This window comes from Miniopterus schreibersii (genome assembly GCF_964146895.1).
Source record: "Miniopterus schreibersii genome assembly, chromosome: 16".
Taxonomy (NCBI): domain Eukaryota; kingdom Metazoa; phylum Chordata; class Mammalia; order Chiroptera; family Miniopteridae; genus Miniopterus; species Miniopterus schreibersii.
The window spans coordinates 23,855,463-23,872,466 of record NC_138116.1 but is presented as its reverse complement, the minus strand read 5'-3'; the positions used below and the strand labels follow the sequence as shown (position 1 = coordinate 23,872,466).

General features: G+C 50.8%; 1 protein-coding gene across 6 annotated transcripts; it reads right to left on the bottom strand.

Annotated features, from left to right (window-relative positions):
- Positions 1-1,150: 1,150 nt before the first annotated feature.
- On the bottom strand, positions 1,151-15,774 carry CD300LG (CD300 molecule like family member g). Of its 6 annotated transcripts, none has more exons than XM_081162496.1 (7): positions 15,635-15,740; positions 13,128-13,469; positions 10,735-10,830; positions 9,704-9,989; positions 8,930-9,045; positions 7,242-7,294; positions 1,157-3,457 (listed from the first exon to the last, which is right to left on the bottom strand). In XM_081162496.1, exons 1-7 carry the CDS (start codon positions 15,675-15,677, stop codon positions 3,419-3,421), a joined length of 975 nt encoding a protein of 324 aa, XP_081018622.1. In that variant the 5' UTR covers positions 15,678-15,740; the 3' UTR covers positions 1,157-3,418. The 6 variants fall into 6 exon arrangements, with proteins under 6 accessions (XP_081018627.1, XP_081018622.1, XP_081018624.1 ...); XM_081162498.1 differs by having other exon boundaries at positions 9,704-9,854; XM_081162499.1 differs by having other exon boundaries at positions 9,704-9,782.
- Between the last annotated feature and the right edge of the window lie 1,230 nt (positions 15,775-17,004).

The following is a 17,004-nucleotide window of genomic DNA, read 5'->3' as shown; positions in this document are numbered from 1 at the left end:
CCTGGTCCTTCAAAACATCCTGGGCTTAGTCCTGAATAACTGCCGGCGATCATCAGCCGCAGAGGTAATGGTTATCAGGGAGGAATTTTAGCTGATTACGTCTTGGTGTTTCTGTGAAACTTTTAGCAAATTACAAGACACACATTACATAAACCTTATCAATTCTAGGGTGATTCTGGGGTTACATCAAGGCAAAGTTATACGCTCTACATAAAGGTTACTCTGCTAGATCCTTGCTAGCCGCATGTCCAGGCCAGGTTAGGTTACAGTTTCTCCTGCTGCACCCACAGGGATGGGTGACAAGGCTGGGGAGGGCTTGAGGAATGCTGACTGTGAGGCCCTGGTGGGAGTGAGATTGGTTCTGCCATCTCAGAAAGCTGTGTTAAACAACAACAAAGAAAGCTTAACTTCCACGGCTGAATGCCTTTTTTTTTTTTTTTTAAAGGAAAGGGCATATTGGGCCATATTACTAGCCAGAAAAGGACGAGATTCTGAGGCATGAAGTCTAGACCACCAACAGCATGGTTTGGTGAAGGCAGCATTTTGCCCATCCTAGAGTTGACAAGTTTTTCTATATCATGTTTTGGGAAGAAAGATGTAATTTGTTTGGAAAGAATTTACATTGGCTGCAGAGAAGGGGGACAGGGACAGTTCTGTGATAGGAGCACATTCTGGGGAAGAAAGAAATATTTCATTCTTTTGATTGGTTACGGGCAACGGTCCTGAAAGTTCACGCATATGCTGGATGCGGTGGTGTCTGGGGTCCGCTGGGAGAGGCCGGGAGGTTGATTCAAAGCTCCAGAAGCCATTCAGGGATGTCAGCAGTCTCTTGTCAGTTGACTCACAGCTATTAACTGGTTAATTAATTCACCAGTATAATAATTAATTGGTTAATTATTCCTGTCTCTTTTGCTCACTCTCCTGCCCACTGTAATTTAATTTAGAACATCTCGGAATTGTCCTTTTGTCAGCTGTTTAGCAATGGGCATGAGCAACTTCAAAAATATTTACACCCTATGACCCAGCACTTTCACATACGCAAATCCTTCTAAAAGAAATCTCCAAATGCAGATAAAGCCTTGTGCAAAGCAAAAATAGGAAATAATTATCTGGTGAAAGAACAATGAAATGAAAGCACGCTGATACGATGAAATATTACACAGCTGATAAACATTTATTTATAAAAGGCGTGTGAGAACATGGAAAAATGCTTACATGCTACAATAATGAACTGGGAAAAGCAGGATATGAAATTGTATATGCAAAATAATTTGTGAAAAAACATCAGCAAATGATATGAAGGAAAAAGACTGAAAGGAAGTGGAACAAAATGCACTAATGACGATCTTCAGCAGTGGTGAGATGATGGACGGCTTGTTTTCTTTTCCCCTCCATCTTTCTAAGTTTTATATACTGGGCAAGCCTCCCCCCCTCCAATCACTTTAAAATAAAAAAAAATATATAGTAGCTGATCAGGGGGCCTGATCAGGGTCACCTTGAGGTTCCCCTCAGGTTCCTGCCCTACCCCCTTCCTCCTCCGTTTTAGAGGTCCATCTGCATCAGTGGTATCCTACCCCCAACCCCCCACCAGAGCCCACAGGAAATTAACTTTTTTTTTTTTTCATTAAGAAGGAGGCAAGCTTTTCTCCATTCTTCTTCCAAATCCTGGAATGAATGTCTGGCTGGGTGGGGAGATCGGAAAGGCAACTCCCTGCCTTCCAGGGTGTACTTGCCCTGGCCCTGAACTCAGGTAGGCCCAGGAAAACCTCCAGCTGGGGCTTGGTTTCATGGGCAGTGCAGCCCCTATAGGGGCAGCTAGAAGACCCCACATTCCAAATGTAGATTCTAGGCTGCAGGGAACCCTGGCCAGTGTGGCTCAGCTGGTTGAGAATTGTCTCGTGCATGGAAGGGTCAAGGGTTTGATTCCCGGTCAGAGCACATACCCAGGATGTGGGTTCAATCCCTGGTTGGGGTGTGTACAGGAGGCAACCAATAGATGTTTCTCTCTCACATTGATGTTTCTCTCTCCCTCTCTCTCTTTTTAAAGTCAATAATAAAAAAGAAAAGAAAAGCTGGAGGGACCTCAGAGTTCATTGGGCCCATTGTTTCTCCACCTCAAATCACCAGGCACTTGTGATTTGCAGAGTCCTGGGCCTCACTCTGGGGTGGTTTTGGAAGGTTTTGATGGAGGACAGAACTCACATTTTTAACCAGCTTCCTGAAGGACTGGGATGCAAGTGGTTCACAAGTGCACTTTGAGAAATCAGAACCTTTCTAACCCTAGCATGTCTCCCCCCACCCATCTTCTTCAGGAGAAAGTGGTGCTGAGTCTGAGGATGGAAGGAAGGGAGGAGATGGTGGGGTCTGGAGGAGGAGGGGAGCCTGTTGCTGGGCACCCACGCCCAGGGGATTGCCCGCAGCAGATAAACTCAGATCAGGTCTCCTAGGCCCTGCCTGGACCAGGGGAGGGCCCAGCAGCTGCACGCCTTGCCCAGGGATGTTAACGTATTGGGGAGGTCGCAGTCTCCACTGGAACTGTGAGGCCACCATGCAGACTGATGGAGGCTTCCAGGTCAGGTTGGGGCCTGCAGGAGGAGAGCCTGGGGTGCTGTGGAGAGCCCTGGAGTCTGACAGGTGATCTCTGAGGCCAGGGCACAAAGCTTATTTGAATTAGTGTAAATCCAGCCATTCTGGTCTGGCCTGGAGGGCGTTCTGTGGCTAGACTGAGATGAACACAGAGAACTGAGCTCCTGCTCAGACAAGTGAAGAGGAAGCCCACCCCCTGGGTCCTAGGAGAAGGCTTCCTCCGGTGTCTGTAAGGACAGCACTGGTGTTGGAAGCAGAGTCCAGTTGGGGGGAATCTCTAAGTATCTTCTCGGTCCACCCAGCCTTCCCCACAGTTCTAGGCCTCTGTCCTTCTGAGGGGGCACAGGAACTAACAACTTCTCCCAGAACCCCAGGTTTTTAATGCCCCCCCCACCCATTCATCCAAACCCCGAGGGAGCCTCAGGCCATGTTCTGGCTTTAGATGTTGGAAGCCTGCCAGCCCAGAGCTCTTTAAACTGTGATTCCCACGAGCAATTCAAGAATTTTCTGGATGGGAAAATAGATGTAAGGTCAAGAGCTCTGGTTCCCAAGTGAAGCGGTTATGATGGGGTAGGTGGGCACGTGGGGGGAGCAGAGTTTGGGGAGTGATGCTGAGGAAAGAGCCCCCCCCACTTCCCCGCACTGTCAGAGAGGAGCCAGACTGGGTGGCTCCCGATCCCCAGGGCCCTCTGTCCACACCTGGCTTTGGCACCGGCTCTCTGTGTAGGGGCTGGCGGAGGGCTTGGGGCTGGCGTGAGGCCCAGTGGGTGCTGCAAGGTTGGTCACAGCGGACTCCGGGACCAGGCCGTTCCCCAGAGGCCGAAACAGAGGCTCAGTCAGTACACAGCCCGTTCTTGGCAGGAGGGGTGGTCTGTGAGGCGGGAAAGAGGGGAAATGCAGGAGGGGTGGGCAAGGGGGAGAACATGGGCTGTGGCATCACAATCCTTAGGCCTAATTTCCTATGTCTCAGTGTGACCTTGGGCAAGGCACCTAACCTCCCCTGAGGCTCAGTTTCCTAAGCTGTAAAATGGGGATAAATCTTTTCCTCAGGGTTATACTGACTACTCATGATAATGTTTTATCACTCAACAACTGGGAACTCTTGGAATGATTAATTTGCTTTCATTATTGTTATTTCTAGCTTTAGCTGCAGGTTTTTTGTAATAGGCAGAGAATGCAAAGTTGGACACCTCAAAGATTCACCAAATATGCCCTGGCTGGTGTGGCTCAGTTGGTTGGAGCATCATTTGGTACACCAGAAAGTGGTGGGTTCGATTCTCGGTCAGGGCACATATTCAGGTTGTGGGTTCAGTCCCTATTCGGGGCACTTTTGGGAGGCAACTGACTGATGTTTCACATCTCTCTCTCTCTCCTTCTCTTCCTTCCTCTTTCCCTCCCTCCCTAAAAAAAGTCAATTGAAAAAAAAAAGATCCACCAAATAACAAACAGTTGAGAAGAATTCTTCAGAGATCACCACTCTGAGTAACCTTTCCTTGATCAAATGAGGACACCGAGGCCCAGGGAAGCGGTAGGTGTCTAGAGTGAGTGAGGAAGCCCATCTCCTCACCCAGGCCCTCCTGCCCCCTTGGGTCCTCAGGTTGGGATGCCAGGCCCCTTCACTTCCTGCTCCCTTGTCCTAGCAGCTGGGCAGAGCACAGGCTGTAGTTGGCCAAGGCCCCTGGCCAAGTCTCCAAGGGCACAGCTGCCCGGAGGAGTCCAGCTGTGAGTCTCATGGCCTGATGGCCCTGAAGCTAAAGATCGGAGCTACTGTTTTCTGGACACCTACGGTTGTCTCATCTCACACTTTTGTAACTACACCCGTCAGATGGGAAAACTGAGGCTCAGAGAGGTTATGTAACTTGCCATCGGCACACAGCTGGTGAGTGGCTAAGCTGGGGCTTGCACTCATTCGCCACTGTTTGACCTCAGACCCAAGCTCTTCTACAGCAGTCAGGCAGGGCACGTAGCACACTTCTCTTGTCTCAGGGCCCCTTGTCTACTAACTGGGCCTCCTGCCTCTATCAATGCCTTAGCTTCAGGGGATGGGGCAGAGGTGGATGTTTGAGGGGACAGAAAATGGGGGGAGGGGGAAGGAGACTTCACAAATGCTGTCACTCATGGTCCTTGTCCCTCCAGCCCTGCCTATGGAGAGGACATGGTAGAGCCGGGGCTGACCAGAGGACTCCCTGAGTGGACTCAGGTCCATTTCCCATTAATCCATGTTTACAGCTTTGTGATTTGGTTAAAACCCAGTCACTGCTGACCAGCAGTCACAGAAGTGTCACCTACTCAAGGGGGACTGAATGTGAGGAAAGAACCTCATAGGGCAAGACCAAACTTCACATGGAGGCAGTGGCCAGGAACACTACCCCATGTCTGGTGTGGGTCTCTATCTTCGGTCCCTCTGCCCACACTGTGGACAATTGGCCCGTTCCAGCAAGCGCTGGGGCATTTTCTGGGTTGTTGAATATACAAGATATATATGACAGCCCCTGCTGCTAGGCACTAGAAAAATAGGAACAAAGACTAAGGGAAGCCGAGAAGTGACAGTCCAGTCCTGATCTGAGCCCAGCACTCCCAGGTGGGCTATTACAGGAGTCAGGGGCATGGCCATCCTGAGCTCACGGACGGAGGGTGGTTCTTTGTCCTGAGTCTGGGGGAACAGTCCTAGGCTGAGGAGTTGGCTCCACTCTGCAACCCCTTGTTCTTCAATGTGGGGGGTGGAGAAGCACAGGGAATTGCAACTGGCCCCACAGACTAGTTAGTTTCCCCAGTGCTGCCTCTTTGAGGCTGAGTCACTGTGGGCAGGTTACTTACCCTCTCTGATCCTCTATTTCTTATTCTGTAAGAAGGGGAAATAACACCCAGCTGTGCAGGAGTTACAAAGATTCAATGACACAGCAGTGCCCCTGGTGCATAGTAGGTGTGCCAGAAAAGAGTAAAAGGCTTCTGGCAGTAGCTCTCTGGGGAAAGAAGATGCTGGTCTGATCGCTAACACTTCCCTCTGAGTTTTTACCCATCCTGGGCTTTCTGTCCAACTGAGCAGAGTGTCCTTTCCCCTCTGACCTGAACATGGGCAAAGAAAACCCCCAACCCTTTCAACTCCACCACCAGGCTCTGCGCAAACAGAAAAGCCAAAGAAAAGCAAAAGTTCTCAACTGATCATGTTCACAGGGTCTTCCCTCTGACCCTCTGGGGAGACCTGTTCCATTCATCTCCTAACAAAGGGCTGTCCCACCCCCTCAGCTCCTGCGCTCCTCCCACAGGTGCAGGGGCAGGACGGGTGACTCTGTCAGGAAGCAGAGCAAGGCAGCCCTTCCAGTGTGGGCTGGACAGCGGCAGAGCAGGGGACACGGCTGGGGCAGGCACTCTCAGCCTCCCCACCGCCTCCCCACAGCAGCCTGGAGGCTCTCCCTCCTGCCCGAGCCCCTCTCCTGGCATTGGCCAGGAGTGAGCCCCAGGACAAATAGCCAAGGGGCCGGGCTCTGAAAGTGGCAGTGGCAGCCCTTGTCCCTCTCCTTGACCTTTCCCTCACTCCTGTCCACCACCTTTGGCCTTGGAGAGCTTCCTGAGACAACAACAGCTGCTTCCTAAGCCAAGCCCAGTACCCCATTCCCACCCCCCCACCCCCACCCCTCCCAAGAGGGATCAGGCCAGAGGCTTTTGTCTTTGCTGGCGCCAGGAAAGAAGACGTAGCAGTCCCCTTTCCTGCCCTCACGTTAAGGGAATTGGAGTGGAGGCATCTCAGTAAACAGCTGAGGGAGGAGGGGTTGGGCGAGGCAGGTGGGGCTTTGGTTTCCTGAGCTCCTGATTCTGCAGTCCTCTCCTTACGTGGAAAGGGACGGTCTCTCTTTGCAGGGGTCAGGGAAGGGCCCTGCAGTAGGTAGCCTCAGAGCAGGTTCCCCTCTCTAGGAAGATGAAGAAGGGACCCCCATTCCTTTTTCCCCCTGGTTCTCTGAGCACCACCTTCAGCCTGTGTCTCGGAGCCAAGAAAAGCTCAGAGAAAACAGTAGGGTGGTCTGGAAAGAGGAGAGATGGGAGTTGAGATATCTGGGTCCTGTTCTCTATTTGGGCCACCGCTAGCTGTGTGACCTTGGCAAGATTTTTACCTCTCTGGACCTCAGTTTCCTCTTCTGCAAAAGCAGACTAGAGCCTGTAGCTGTCATACTCTGGTGTGCTATCAGAATCCCCAGGGAGCAGTGTTTAAAATTCAGGTTCCTGCGCCCCAGCCCTAGAGCTTTTGGTTGGGAGAGTATATTTCTGACACCACCCACCCACCAACCCTAGGGTTCTGAAAGGGTGTGCACACCAAGCTTAGAGGAAGGCTGGACTAGATGATCTCAAAGGCCTACTCTGGGTCCTGCTCTGATCTTCTCTGATTATAAAAGGGGGAGAGAAGAGGGCACTGGGCTTGGGGAAGAGCACTGCCTGGGCCCTGGTGGGAAGTCAGGGTAAGTAGGGAGGCTGTCAGCTTACAGCCTGAAGGGCTGGTCTTGGGGCTCATAGATTCCCTGGAGGTGGGAAGCAATCCCTGCCTGAGGTCAGCCATGGAAGGCCAGGTAGGGAGATGCAGAGGCAGAGCCCAGGAGTCCTGACTTCCAGCCCTGCGGGGTCTGAGGGTCCAAGCTTGGCCTTTGGCATGCTTCCTGACTTACCAAGTATGAGAGGTGGACCTTCTCACCCCTCTGTGTCTCTATGGTCAGTTGAGCTGAAAGAGACCAGAAGGAGCATCGTGAGGCCAGGAGTAGCCTGCAGTTGCTCCACGAAGGTGGACTGGCCTCCTGCACCTTCAAGCAGGGGCTTTCTAGAGGGTAGCAGGCAGTGAGCAGAAAGGCTCCTTCTAGCTCAGCTCCTTGGCAATGACCCGGCCTTTTGAGATTAGTACATGGAAATCCCCTCTTGTGGGCCAGAAATGGGCTGGGGAAGCAAAATTCTGTGTGCTCAAGTCCTCGCTTCTTAAACCTCAGTGTGCATATAGGGCCCCAGGAAATGTTATTAAAATGCAGATTCTAATTCAGTAGGTTGGCCTTGGGGCCTGAGAATCTGCATTACTAACAGGCTACCAGGGGGTGTCACTGCTGTTAGCAGGGGACCACAACTTGAGAGGCAAAATGCTAAGAGTTTCTGAGGTTGTGATGAGGAATGCTCCTCTATGCTCCTCCCTGACTCCTTTGCGGGGATTTGGGGACATGGGCAAAGCTGACATTTCTTCCTGGGGCGGCACAGGGAGGAGTTGGGAGGCAGGCCCAAGATGTCCACGCGGCCACCTGCACAGGGCCAACATTGCCAATCTGCAAAGTGCTTTCCCAAATATCGTCCTGGCTCCACTACTTCCTAGCTATGCAGACGCAGAGCAAGCCACTTAACCACTTTGTACCTCAGTTTCTCCCCCTGTATAATGGGAATATTTGTAATAAGTAGTTCCTAACTCCACAGTATTGAGGAAGTTTAAGGAGATAAAAGCAACATAAGCCACACAACAGTGCCTGGAACATGGTAGTTCTTATTACTCTTACTTCAGTTATTATCTGTGCTGCCCAACACAGGAGCCACAAGCCACATATGCTCACTGAGCACTGGAAATGTGACTACTCCAAATTACACTGGTTTCAAAGACTCAGTATGAAAAAATGAATGTAGAATATATGTCATTAATATTTTTATGCTGTTTCCATGTTGAAATGGTCATATTTTGGTTATACTGTGTTAAATAAAGTATATGATTAAAATTAACCTCACTAGTCTCTTTTAAATTTTTTTCATGTGACTATTAGAGAATTGTAAATAACACATGTGGCTTGTATTCTATTTCTGTTGGACATACATCAGTGATCTGAAGAAGCCAAGGCTCAGGGAAGTTAGATGATTTCCCCGAGGTCACACAGCTACAAAGGTGGCAGATCTGGGATTTGAAGCCAAACCTCAAAAGAAGCTGAGCACCTCTGGAGACCCAGTGGCCACAATGTATGTCACGCTCAAGTTCAAGTGCTCGGTCCAGCCTTTTCCCTTATGGTCAGTCCTCAAACAAGGCAAAATGCTAAGAGGAGCTAGACCTGCAGAGAATGAGGGTGGATTCTCTGGGATCGATAGGCAGAGAAGTGACTGATGAGTTGGGATGAGCAAGCCGAGAGCCCCATTCTCCCACTCCCCCATTGGAATGATTTCTTTCCTAATGTTGATGGCCCTGCGGTTCCCTCAAAACGGAGGGGCAGCACTCCTGCTGCCCGCATCTCAGACAGAAGCACTGAGCAGCAAGGTTCCTCCGAGGCGGTGGGGAGGACTGCAGGTCTCAGGGAGGTCCTGGGCTGGAAGCCTCCCCCCACTCCCATCCGCCTTTGCTCACCTTCCTTCCTCCACTGGGCTATGCACCTGCCGACGACGGCCGCCAGGCCTGCGGCCAGCAGCAGGATCAGCAGCACTAGGACCGGAGCCAACATGCGAACCGTTGAGGGGGACACCCTGCAGAAGGTGCCCAATGGCTGTCACCAGATATCAGCAGCATGCTGTGTACCATGACATTCTTATTCTGAGTCCCAGCCATGCCCCTTGTCTTTCCCAAGGAGATCAGAGGGCACCAGGGACCAAACATCTAGTAAGTCCCAAAGGAAAGGACCCCAGCCCCCACTGCCCATCCCAGGAGACCCTTTCAGCTGGGTCTGCACTTGCCAGCAGTTACTGGATGTCAGGAACTGAATGCAGTCATGTATGAACCCCCAAGAACCAATCCTTCAGGCTAGGACTCCAGTTGGGTAGTAAAAAAGTTTTTTTGTTACCTATTTTCATGCTTGGCACAGGGTCCAGTGCAAAGTGTGCAGGCAAAAGCTACTGAACTGAGTGGCTGTCCCCAAGGTTGGAGCAAGGGGGGGGGACCCTTCACCTTGGGTGGGTCTGCATGTCCAGGGCAACAGGGCTGCTAGCCCCTGTAGGGCAGGTCCTTCCCTGCTCAAGGGCCCTGCTGAGCAGGGGATAGGTGCTGAATCTGCCCTCACTGCCTCAAGCTGTGGCCACGAGAAGAGGCTGTTTACCTGGAGGAAGGAGTATTAGGCTCTTATTTGCTCAAAGGCCCCTTCCAGTTTGGTGATGGCCTGAAAGGTGACCTCGGTCACCTGGAGCTCACCTGGACTTGAAGCTTCTGCTTCTTGGACTGGTGTCTTCTGCTGAGGTGGAGTCCAGGAGTGTCGGTGGGTGGGAGGTCCCTGCATGAGGAGAGGTTGCTTTGTGAGGAGAGGTCTCTTCATTTGGAGAGGTCACTGTGTGAGGAGAGGTCCCTGAATACGGAGAGGTTCTTGTGTATAGAGAGGTTCTTGTGGGCTTGGGCGGGGACGTCCCTGTGAATGGAGAGGCCTTGGCCTCTGTCTTCCCCTGCTCGGCTGTGGTGACTGTTGGGTGGACACCAGGAGAAGCTACAAGTCCAAAAGCAATGCCTCAGCACCTTCGCTGGCCCCGGAATCCCATCCCCAGACCTCTGAGCCTTGACCCCTGACGCCCCCCCCCCCCCGGGCCAGTTTTGCAGGACATCCTAGGTAAAGGATGGCCCAGGAAGCAAACAGAGGCCTGGATGAAGCCGGTTAGCAAGCAGGCCGTATCTCAGGATGCCCCACACCCGTGCACAGTTTCCAGCCCTTTTTGTGCCCACAGCCTGTTCTCTGAGTAGGTGCACCTGCCACCCCCCCTCCATGACCCATTGCAGTGACCACTCGGTAGATGCCTTCCTGCCCTCTCCCTAAGTCCTGGCTAATTGTCACCTCGGCCCTCACCTGAAAGTTCTCATGTCACCATCACATGCCCACCCCTATCGCCTAGGTCTCAGTAGGCCTTGACCTCCTTCAATAGCCATGGGATCAACAGGGCAGGGTGTAGGGACAGGCCCAGAGGTCAGGGCAAAAGGCCCAGCATCTCCTGCTCACCCCTCAGACCCCTGGTTGAACACACAGAAGCTTGGACTGAAGGCTGTCTACTTCCTGGCTCTGCTGCTTCCTGTGTGACCTTGAGCGAGTGACCTAACCCTGCTGAGCCTCCCATTCCTTAGCTGACAACCCAGCTCCCAAGATGAGGGACCACAAAGGACAGTGTCTGACACCGGGCAGGCACCTGCTGGTTGTTTCTCTACAAAGAGGCGGAAGAGGGGCAGAAAAACCATTCACTCACTCAATTCTGGGGGCTGAGTTTGCCAAGCTTTTGCCTTGGGCTGGAGGCTTGTAGCAAGAGGCTGGAAGGAGTGGGTGGGGGATGGGCAGCAGGGACCTAGAGGAAAGGAAAGTCTGGTCTCAGGGAGGCAGGGGTCACTACTCTGAGCAGACTTCCTCCCTTGGGAGCAGCCAGCAGCTTTCCCACCCCCATCTCCACTCGAGCTTCGCCATCTTTTCCCCTCAGCCACTCAGGAGCCATGGGTGGTAGATTCCAGCAGATTGCTGGCCTCCCCCCCTGCAGTCCCCTTGGCCTCCCACTTAGCTCAGACCTTCAGCTTCCCTTGTCCCCCACTGCCCACTGGCCTCTTTCCACGCTGCCCTTCACACTGCTGCCAGTTTTGTCTCTAAAATATATATTGGACCCCATCACTTTCTGTTTAGAACAGTCAATGGCTCCCCATTGCCTATAAGCTAAAATTCAAACTTTCTCTCATGCCTTTGAAGGCCTTTTAAACTCAGAATTCAACCCACTTTGCTGACTTTACCTCTTTCACATCCCATGAGCCAGCAATACAGAGTTGCCCTCTAGTCCCATTTCAGCTAGCCTCCTGCCTTCCTCCACACCTTCGACATGCTGTTCCTCCGTGTGCCACGTCTTCCCTTTCCATCTCTACTGAACATACCAAGCACTGGCTCAAAAGTCAACTCCTCCACAACACCTTCCTTCGAAGGAGCAAGGAAGTTTTTCCTAGGTCAGTTTTTCTCCAATTTTTCTGAGTAAATGACCAAATCTTCTGCAGATAAAGAGTATTTTTATTTTCCTTTCCAATATTTATACTTCTTAATCTTGTCCTGTTTCATTGCCTATAGTCTCCAGTCAATGATGAATAAAAGCAACGATGGTGGGCACCCTTGTCTTGCTCTGACTTTCCTAGAAATTCTTCTAATGCTTCCCCATACTCTATGGTGTGCTGAGACGCTCACACAGTCTTGTGAGAGCTAACATTTAGCTTTTTGGAAAAATTGTGAGTCAGTTGTTAAACTGTTGGTGGCTGGAAATTGGCCATGGCAGGGGCGTTTACACCACAGAAATGGGCAAACACTACAAGTTGGAGCTTCCCCAGCCAGTTGTTAAACATTCACCGGCACACCACTGCCATTAGCCTTCTTTATTTTCAATATCCCAACTGTCATCAGAGAGAGGCTGACAGAGTAATACAAGAGGATAATATAATGATGCATATATTATACACAAATAAATATAAATGAGGGTAAGAGGAAAACAGGAGAGCCTCAAATATAGGTAAAATTGACCATCATCAGGTGAAAACGGGGTCTGAATAATAACAGGAAGACATCAGAGAATCTTGTAAATAGCTGAGAACAAGTTCAAAGTGGTTTTGATGCTCCTGTTATTTGATAAGTTTATCTTTGTTTCCCTGAATTAAAATAAAGGCCCATGGGTGATGGGGATCTGGCAGTGGGGAGGGGCCTGGGGTGGGATGGGTCCCAGTTCTTGGGCCAGGAGAGGGAAAGAGCAGATGCCAAAGCCAAAAATGACCTGCTTTTGAATCCTGGCTCCACCACTTCCAGCTATGAGACCTTGGGCAAATCATTTTCTCTCTCAGAGCCTCACCCCCCCATCTGTGAAATGGGATACAAGACCTATGTCACCCTTACTGACACTGCAGCTGGGGCTGCGCACCCCCTGGGCCCTCTCTGGCTTTTTTCTCCTTGGCTCAGCAGGTCCAGGTGGGATTCTGGGTGCCCAGAGAGATGCTCCATCCCCAGCCAGAGCCCCATGACTCCAGCCCCAGCCCCAGCCCCAGCCCCCTAATTTTTCTGAGCTCAACAAGCCCTCTGAGGCTGGTTCCCATGCACTCCCCGCACCTGACTTCCAGATCTGGGGAAGGGGCAGTGAGAAGGAAGAGCTGAAGCTACAAACAGGTGAGGCCAGCGTGGCCATGGCGTAGGTCCGGGATGCAGTGACTGTGGGCCCAGCCTGAGGAATCCTCTGGAATCTCTCTGACTCCAGGGAGGGAGGGAATCTTTTTTATTCTGTGGGATGTCCATTTTCCCCATGACAATCTCTCTCCCACATCTGGACAGAGAGGAAAGGCACTGAGCCTGTAGTCAGACAGACCTGGGCTTCATGCTGCTCTGCCACCTACTAGTGGTGCGACCTTGGGCAGCAAGAGTGAAGGACAGCTGAGCCTCAGGCAACATCGGTGCCCCAAACGCTGCTGCATATTTGACCTGTGTGATCTCACCGAGTCCTTGAGACACCCCCCACATGTGGCGTTATGCCCTTGTGTTGGGGAAACTGGGTCCACTACTGACCACATACCCTCCCTTCCCTCTTCCCCTCTGCATCTCCTGTCCCCCAGCCAGGGCAGGAGAGACATTTGTTACCTGGAAGGACTAGCAGAGAGACCAGGAAAATCTGATCAAAGCCCAGTTTGTTGATGCCACACCAGTACTCTCCCGAGTCCTGCAGGGTGAGCTCCCTCAGGGTCACGTTGAGCATGAGCTTCTGGGGACTGTCTTGGATGGACACCCTGCCCTCTCTCCTCTCCTGGCCGTCTTCTCTGGCGTAGATAATGTCAGAGCAGCGGGAGATGAGGGTCCTGCTCTTCCTGCACCAATATTTCTGGTTCATCTTCAGCTTCTCGTCGTAAGTGCACTGTAGGGACACAGTGTCACCTTCGAATCCTCTGATCTTATTCGGGCCCACCAGGGCTCCATAACCTGAAACTACAGCAGAGGAGGAGGTCAGAATTCCCTGGATTCAAGTACCAGGGTCAAGACCAGAGATTTTTCTCAATCACCCTTTTCTGGGGGCAGCCTTGTCAGAGCTGGCACTCCCTGCTCCCAGCAGAAGACCTTGGGACAGGGCTGTTGAAATATATATATTTCTATATAATTGTTTCCCTAAACCTGGCATATTAAAGGGTTGCGGGTGGGGAAGCTCTAGCTTCAGACAGCTTGGAGTTTGAATCCCAGCACTGCCACTTAGTAGCTGTGTGACCTTGGGAAGTCGCTTGACTTCTCTGGGCCTCTGAGTTTCTCATCTATAGCTGATGAGAATGTCTTATTTAATTTTTTTCTGTTGAAAATAATTATTTTATGTTGATAGACATAATAACCTAAGGGTGAACATTTGTTTTATCCACAAAATCCCCTTTCTGTTTGAAGAGGTCCGTGGAAAACCAGCCTCATGGCTTGTTGCAATGAGCTGCTCCAGCTGGAGTCTGGAGTGGCGCGGGCGCAGCTGAGACTCAGGGAGTTCTGCTGCTTCTGGAGAGTCCCCCACACCGCACAGGGCAGCGCACAGCGAGGAACTGGTTGTGGATGGCCACCTTTTGGGGGTAGCTGACCTCCTGCTAAAATGGGATAAGGTTGTGGGGCTCCTCTCCTCATATGGACTTTCAGAGTCTGCCTGGGTGTCTAACAAGAGGTCATGTTAATAACTGGAGACTCAGATTTAAAGATGGGGCTCCAAAATAATAACACATGAAAAGGCAGGATACAAAAGTATACATACTGAATTATCTGGGTTGGTTTTTTTTTTAAAGAAAAAAAATACTTTTTTTTTTTTTAATCCTCACCTGAGAGTATTTTTTCCATTGCTTTTTCAGAGAGAGAGTGGAGGGGAGAGAGAGAGAGAAACATTGATGTGAGAGACACACTGATTGGTTGCCTCCCGCACAAGCCCTGACAGGGGCTGAGGGTTGAGCCTGCAACTGAGGTATGTGCGCTTGGCCAGAATCGAACCCAGGACCCCTCAGTCTGAGGGCCAACCCTCTAACCACTGAGCCAAATTGGCTAGGGCAGAAAAAGCAACATATTAACATAGGTTATCTCTGTCAGTGACAGGTTTTCTTCTCTACGATACGCACTTTGCAATTTATTTTAAAAAGTTATTTTATTTTTAAATTACAATTTACATTCGATATTATTTTGTATTAGTTTCATATGTCCAGCATGGTAATTAAACAATCATATACTTTACCAAGTGTTACGCCTGCTATTTCCAGCACCCACCTGGCACCACACACAGTTATTACAATATTATTGACTATATTTCCTATGCTGTACTTTACATCCCTGTGACTATTTTGTATCTACCAACTTGTACTTCTTAATCCCTTCCCCCTTTTCACCCAGCCCCCCACCCACTTCCCCTTGGCAACCATCAGTCTGTTCTCTGTATCTAGGCGTCTGTTTCAATTTTGTTTCTTCATTTATTTTGTTCTTTAGATTCCGCATATAAGTGAAATCATATGGTGTTTGTCTTTCTCTGTCTGACTTATTTCACTTAGCATAATACCCTTTAGGTCCATCCATGCTGTCCCGAATGAGAAGATTTCATTCTCATTTAATTTAAGATGCTATCCTTTGTGAGATACACTATAACTTTACATACTACTAAGAAAAATATTGTCAATTGAACAACTGGCATCACGTATAAGGTGCATCCTGATTTTTTATGTTAAAGGTTAAAAAAAAGCAGGTCTGTGCATTGATGAAACAGGATAATCCTTTACCTCTCGGGTTGGTGTGAGTGGTATTAGCAGAAGGTGAAGACATATTTGCGGAGCTTAAGGTGGCAGCCATATAGGGGATGTCTTATCTGCCTCCAGGCCCCGAGCAGGAAAACGATGAGAGAGGTAAAGCTTCTCTCACAGCCACCAAGAGGCTGGAACCCCTAGCCTGGGACAGCACCTGGCTCTGGGCTCCAGAACCAGCAAGTGCCGGGCCCTCTGAGGGCTGAGGCGGCTGAGGACCGGCTGGAAGGCTCACAGCCACAGGCACAGCGGGAAAGGAAAGGCAGGGTCAGGGGTTCTTCTCTCCCGGACCCAACGAGCGAGCTTGGGCCTAGCCCTACGCCCCTCGGCTACGCCCTCCGCCCATCTCACCTGGGAGCACAAGGCAGCCCCACAGCAGCACGAGGGGCCTCATGGTGGGCGCTGGACACGCAGGAGCACAGGCCGGGCGCTGGGAGCCCCTCTCGGGGACATATGAGCTTCCACTTCCTCCAGACGAGCGAGGTCAAAACGAGGAAGGGCGGGGAGGGGCCCCGTGGGTCACCCCTGGGCGCCCAGCCCAGGGAGCCGCCTCTGCCATGCCCTTAACTTACCTCCCTCCGGCGTAAAAAAACAAAAGCCAACCTCTCCCCCTAAACCCACGTGAGCGCCTCTCCGGAACCCGTGCCCCTTCCAGGGAGTCTTAACCATGCCCACGGCCATACACCCAAGGGGGCCTGTGTGTACAATTCAGGGAGTCCAGGAATTTGGATGGGAAAAATTACATGTTGACTTGCACTAACCTTTAAATAGTATGTGTGTCAGCACATGCTTCTGTGTGTTAGCAGAACCTGTGACTTTGTCACCAATAAAAATCACAGACACTAGCACATCAAACCACCGATAGTTCAAAATGCCGTGTATGCTTCTCACTGGTGGTGACTCTTTAGTTATTAGGCTACTTAAAAGCGCTAAAAAGGAAGCACATTTATTCCTATACTACACACATATGTTTTGATAACCACTTCAATATTATTGATTTTCTTCTAAGCATATGTATTTTATTTTGTATACTTAAAAGACCATTATTCTGCGAGGGGGCCCATAAGCTTCACCAGACTGCCAAGAGGTCAACGGTAGAGGTCAGAGCCCCTGCGGCAGTGCCCACGCCTCCCTCGTCGCCTCCCGGGGGGCGCAGTACGGTCTTTGGCCAGCGGGGGGCGGTGCAGGCAGGGTGAGGGGAGCTTCGGGGGGCTGAGCGGGAGCCCTCTGCAGGCCGCGCCCGCCTTGGCGTTGATAAAAAAGGTGAATGAGCGGTTTCCCACCGTGGAATTGAACCCTCCTTGAAAGGAGCAAAAGGAACACGGGCACTAGAGGGAGCGCTGACACATCGTTTCCAAAATAGCTTTGTCGGATTTTTATATTTTTGTATTGCAAAGTTCATACAGGTTGTAAGAGAAATTTTACACAATACAGACATGCTCTAAAAAAAAAAAAAAAAAGAAAGAAAGAAGAATGGGAATGTTTTCTGTAATTTCCCCTTCTCCCTCAGAAAACCACTGTTTATTACATTTTGGCATATATACTTCCTTATAGACAGTTGGAGTTTTATCCACTCGGCGGGCTAATATTTGAAGCAATAACTCAGTGGTTCTGGGAGGGGAGTGTGTGTGTGTGTGTGTGTGTGTGTGTGTGTGTGTGATATTCTGGTGATGTGGTGATGTGATCACGGTTCACAGTGATTGGGGGCCCTGCTGGGCAGG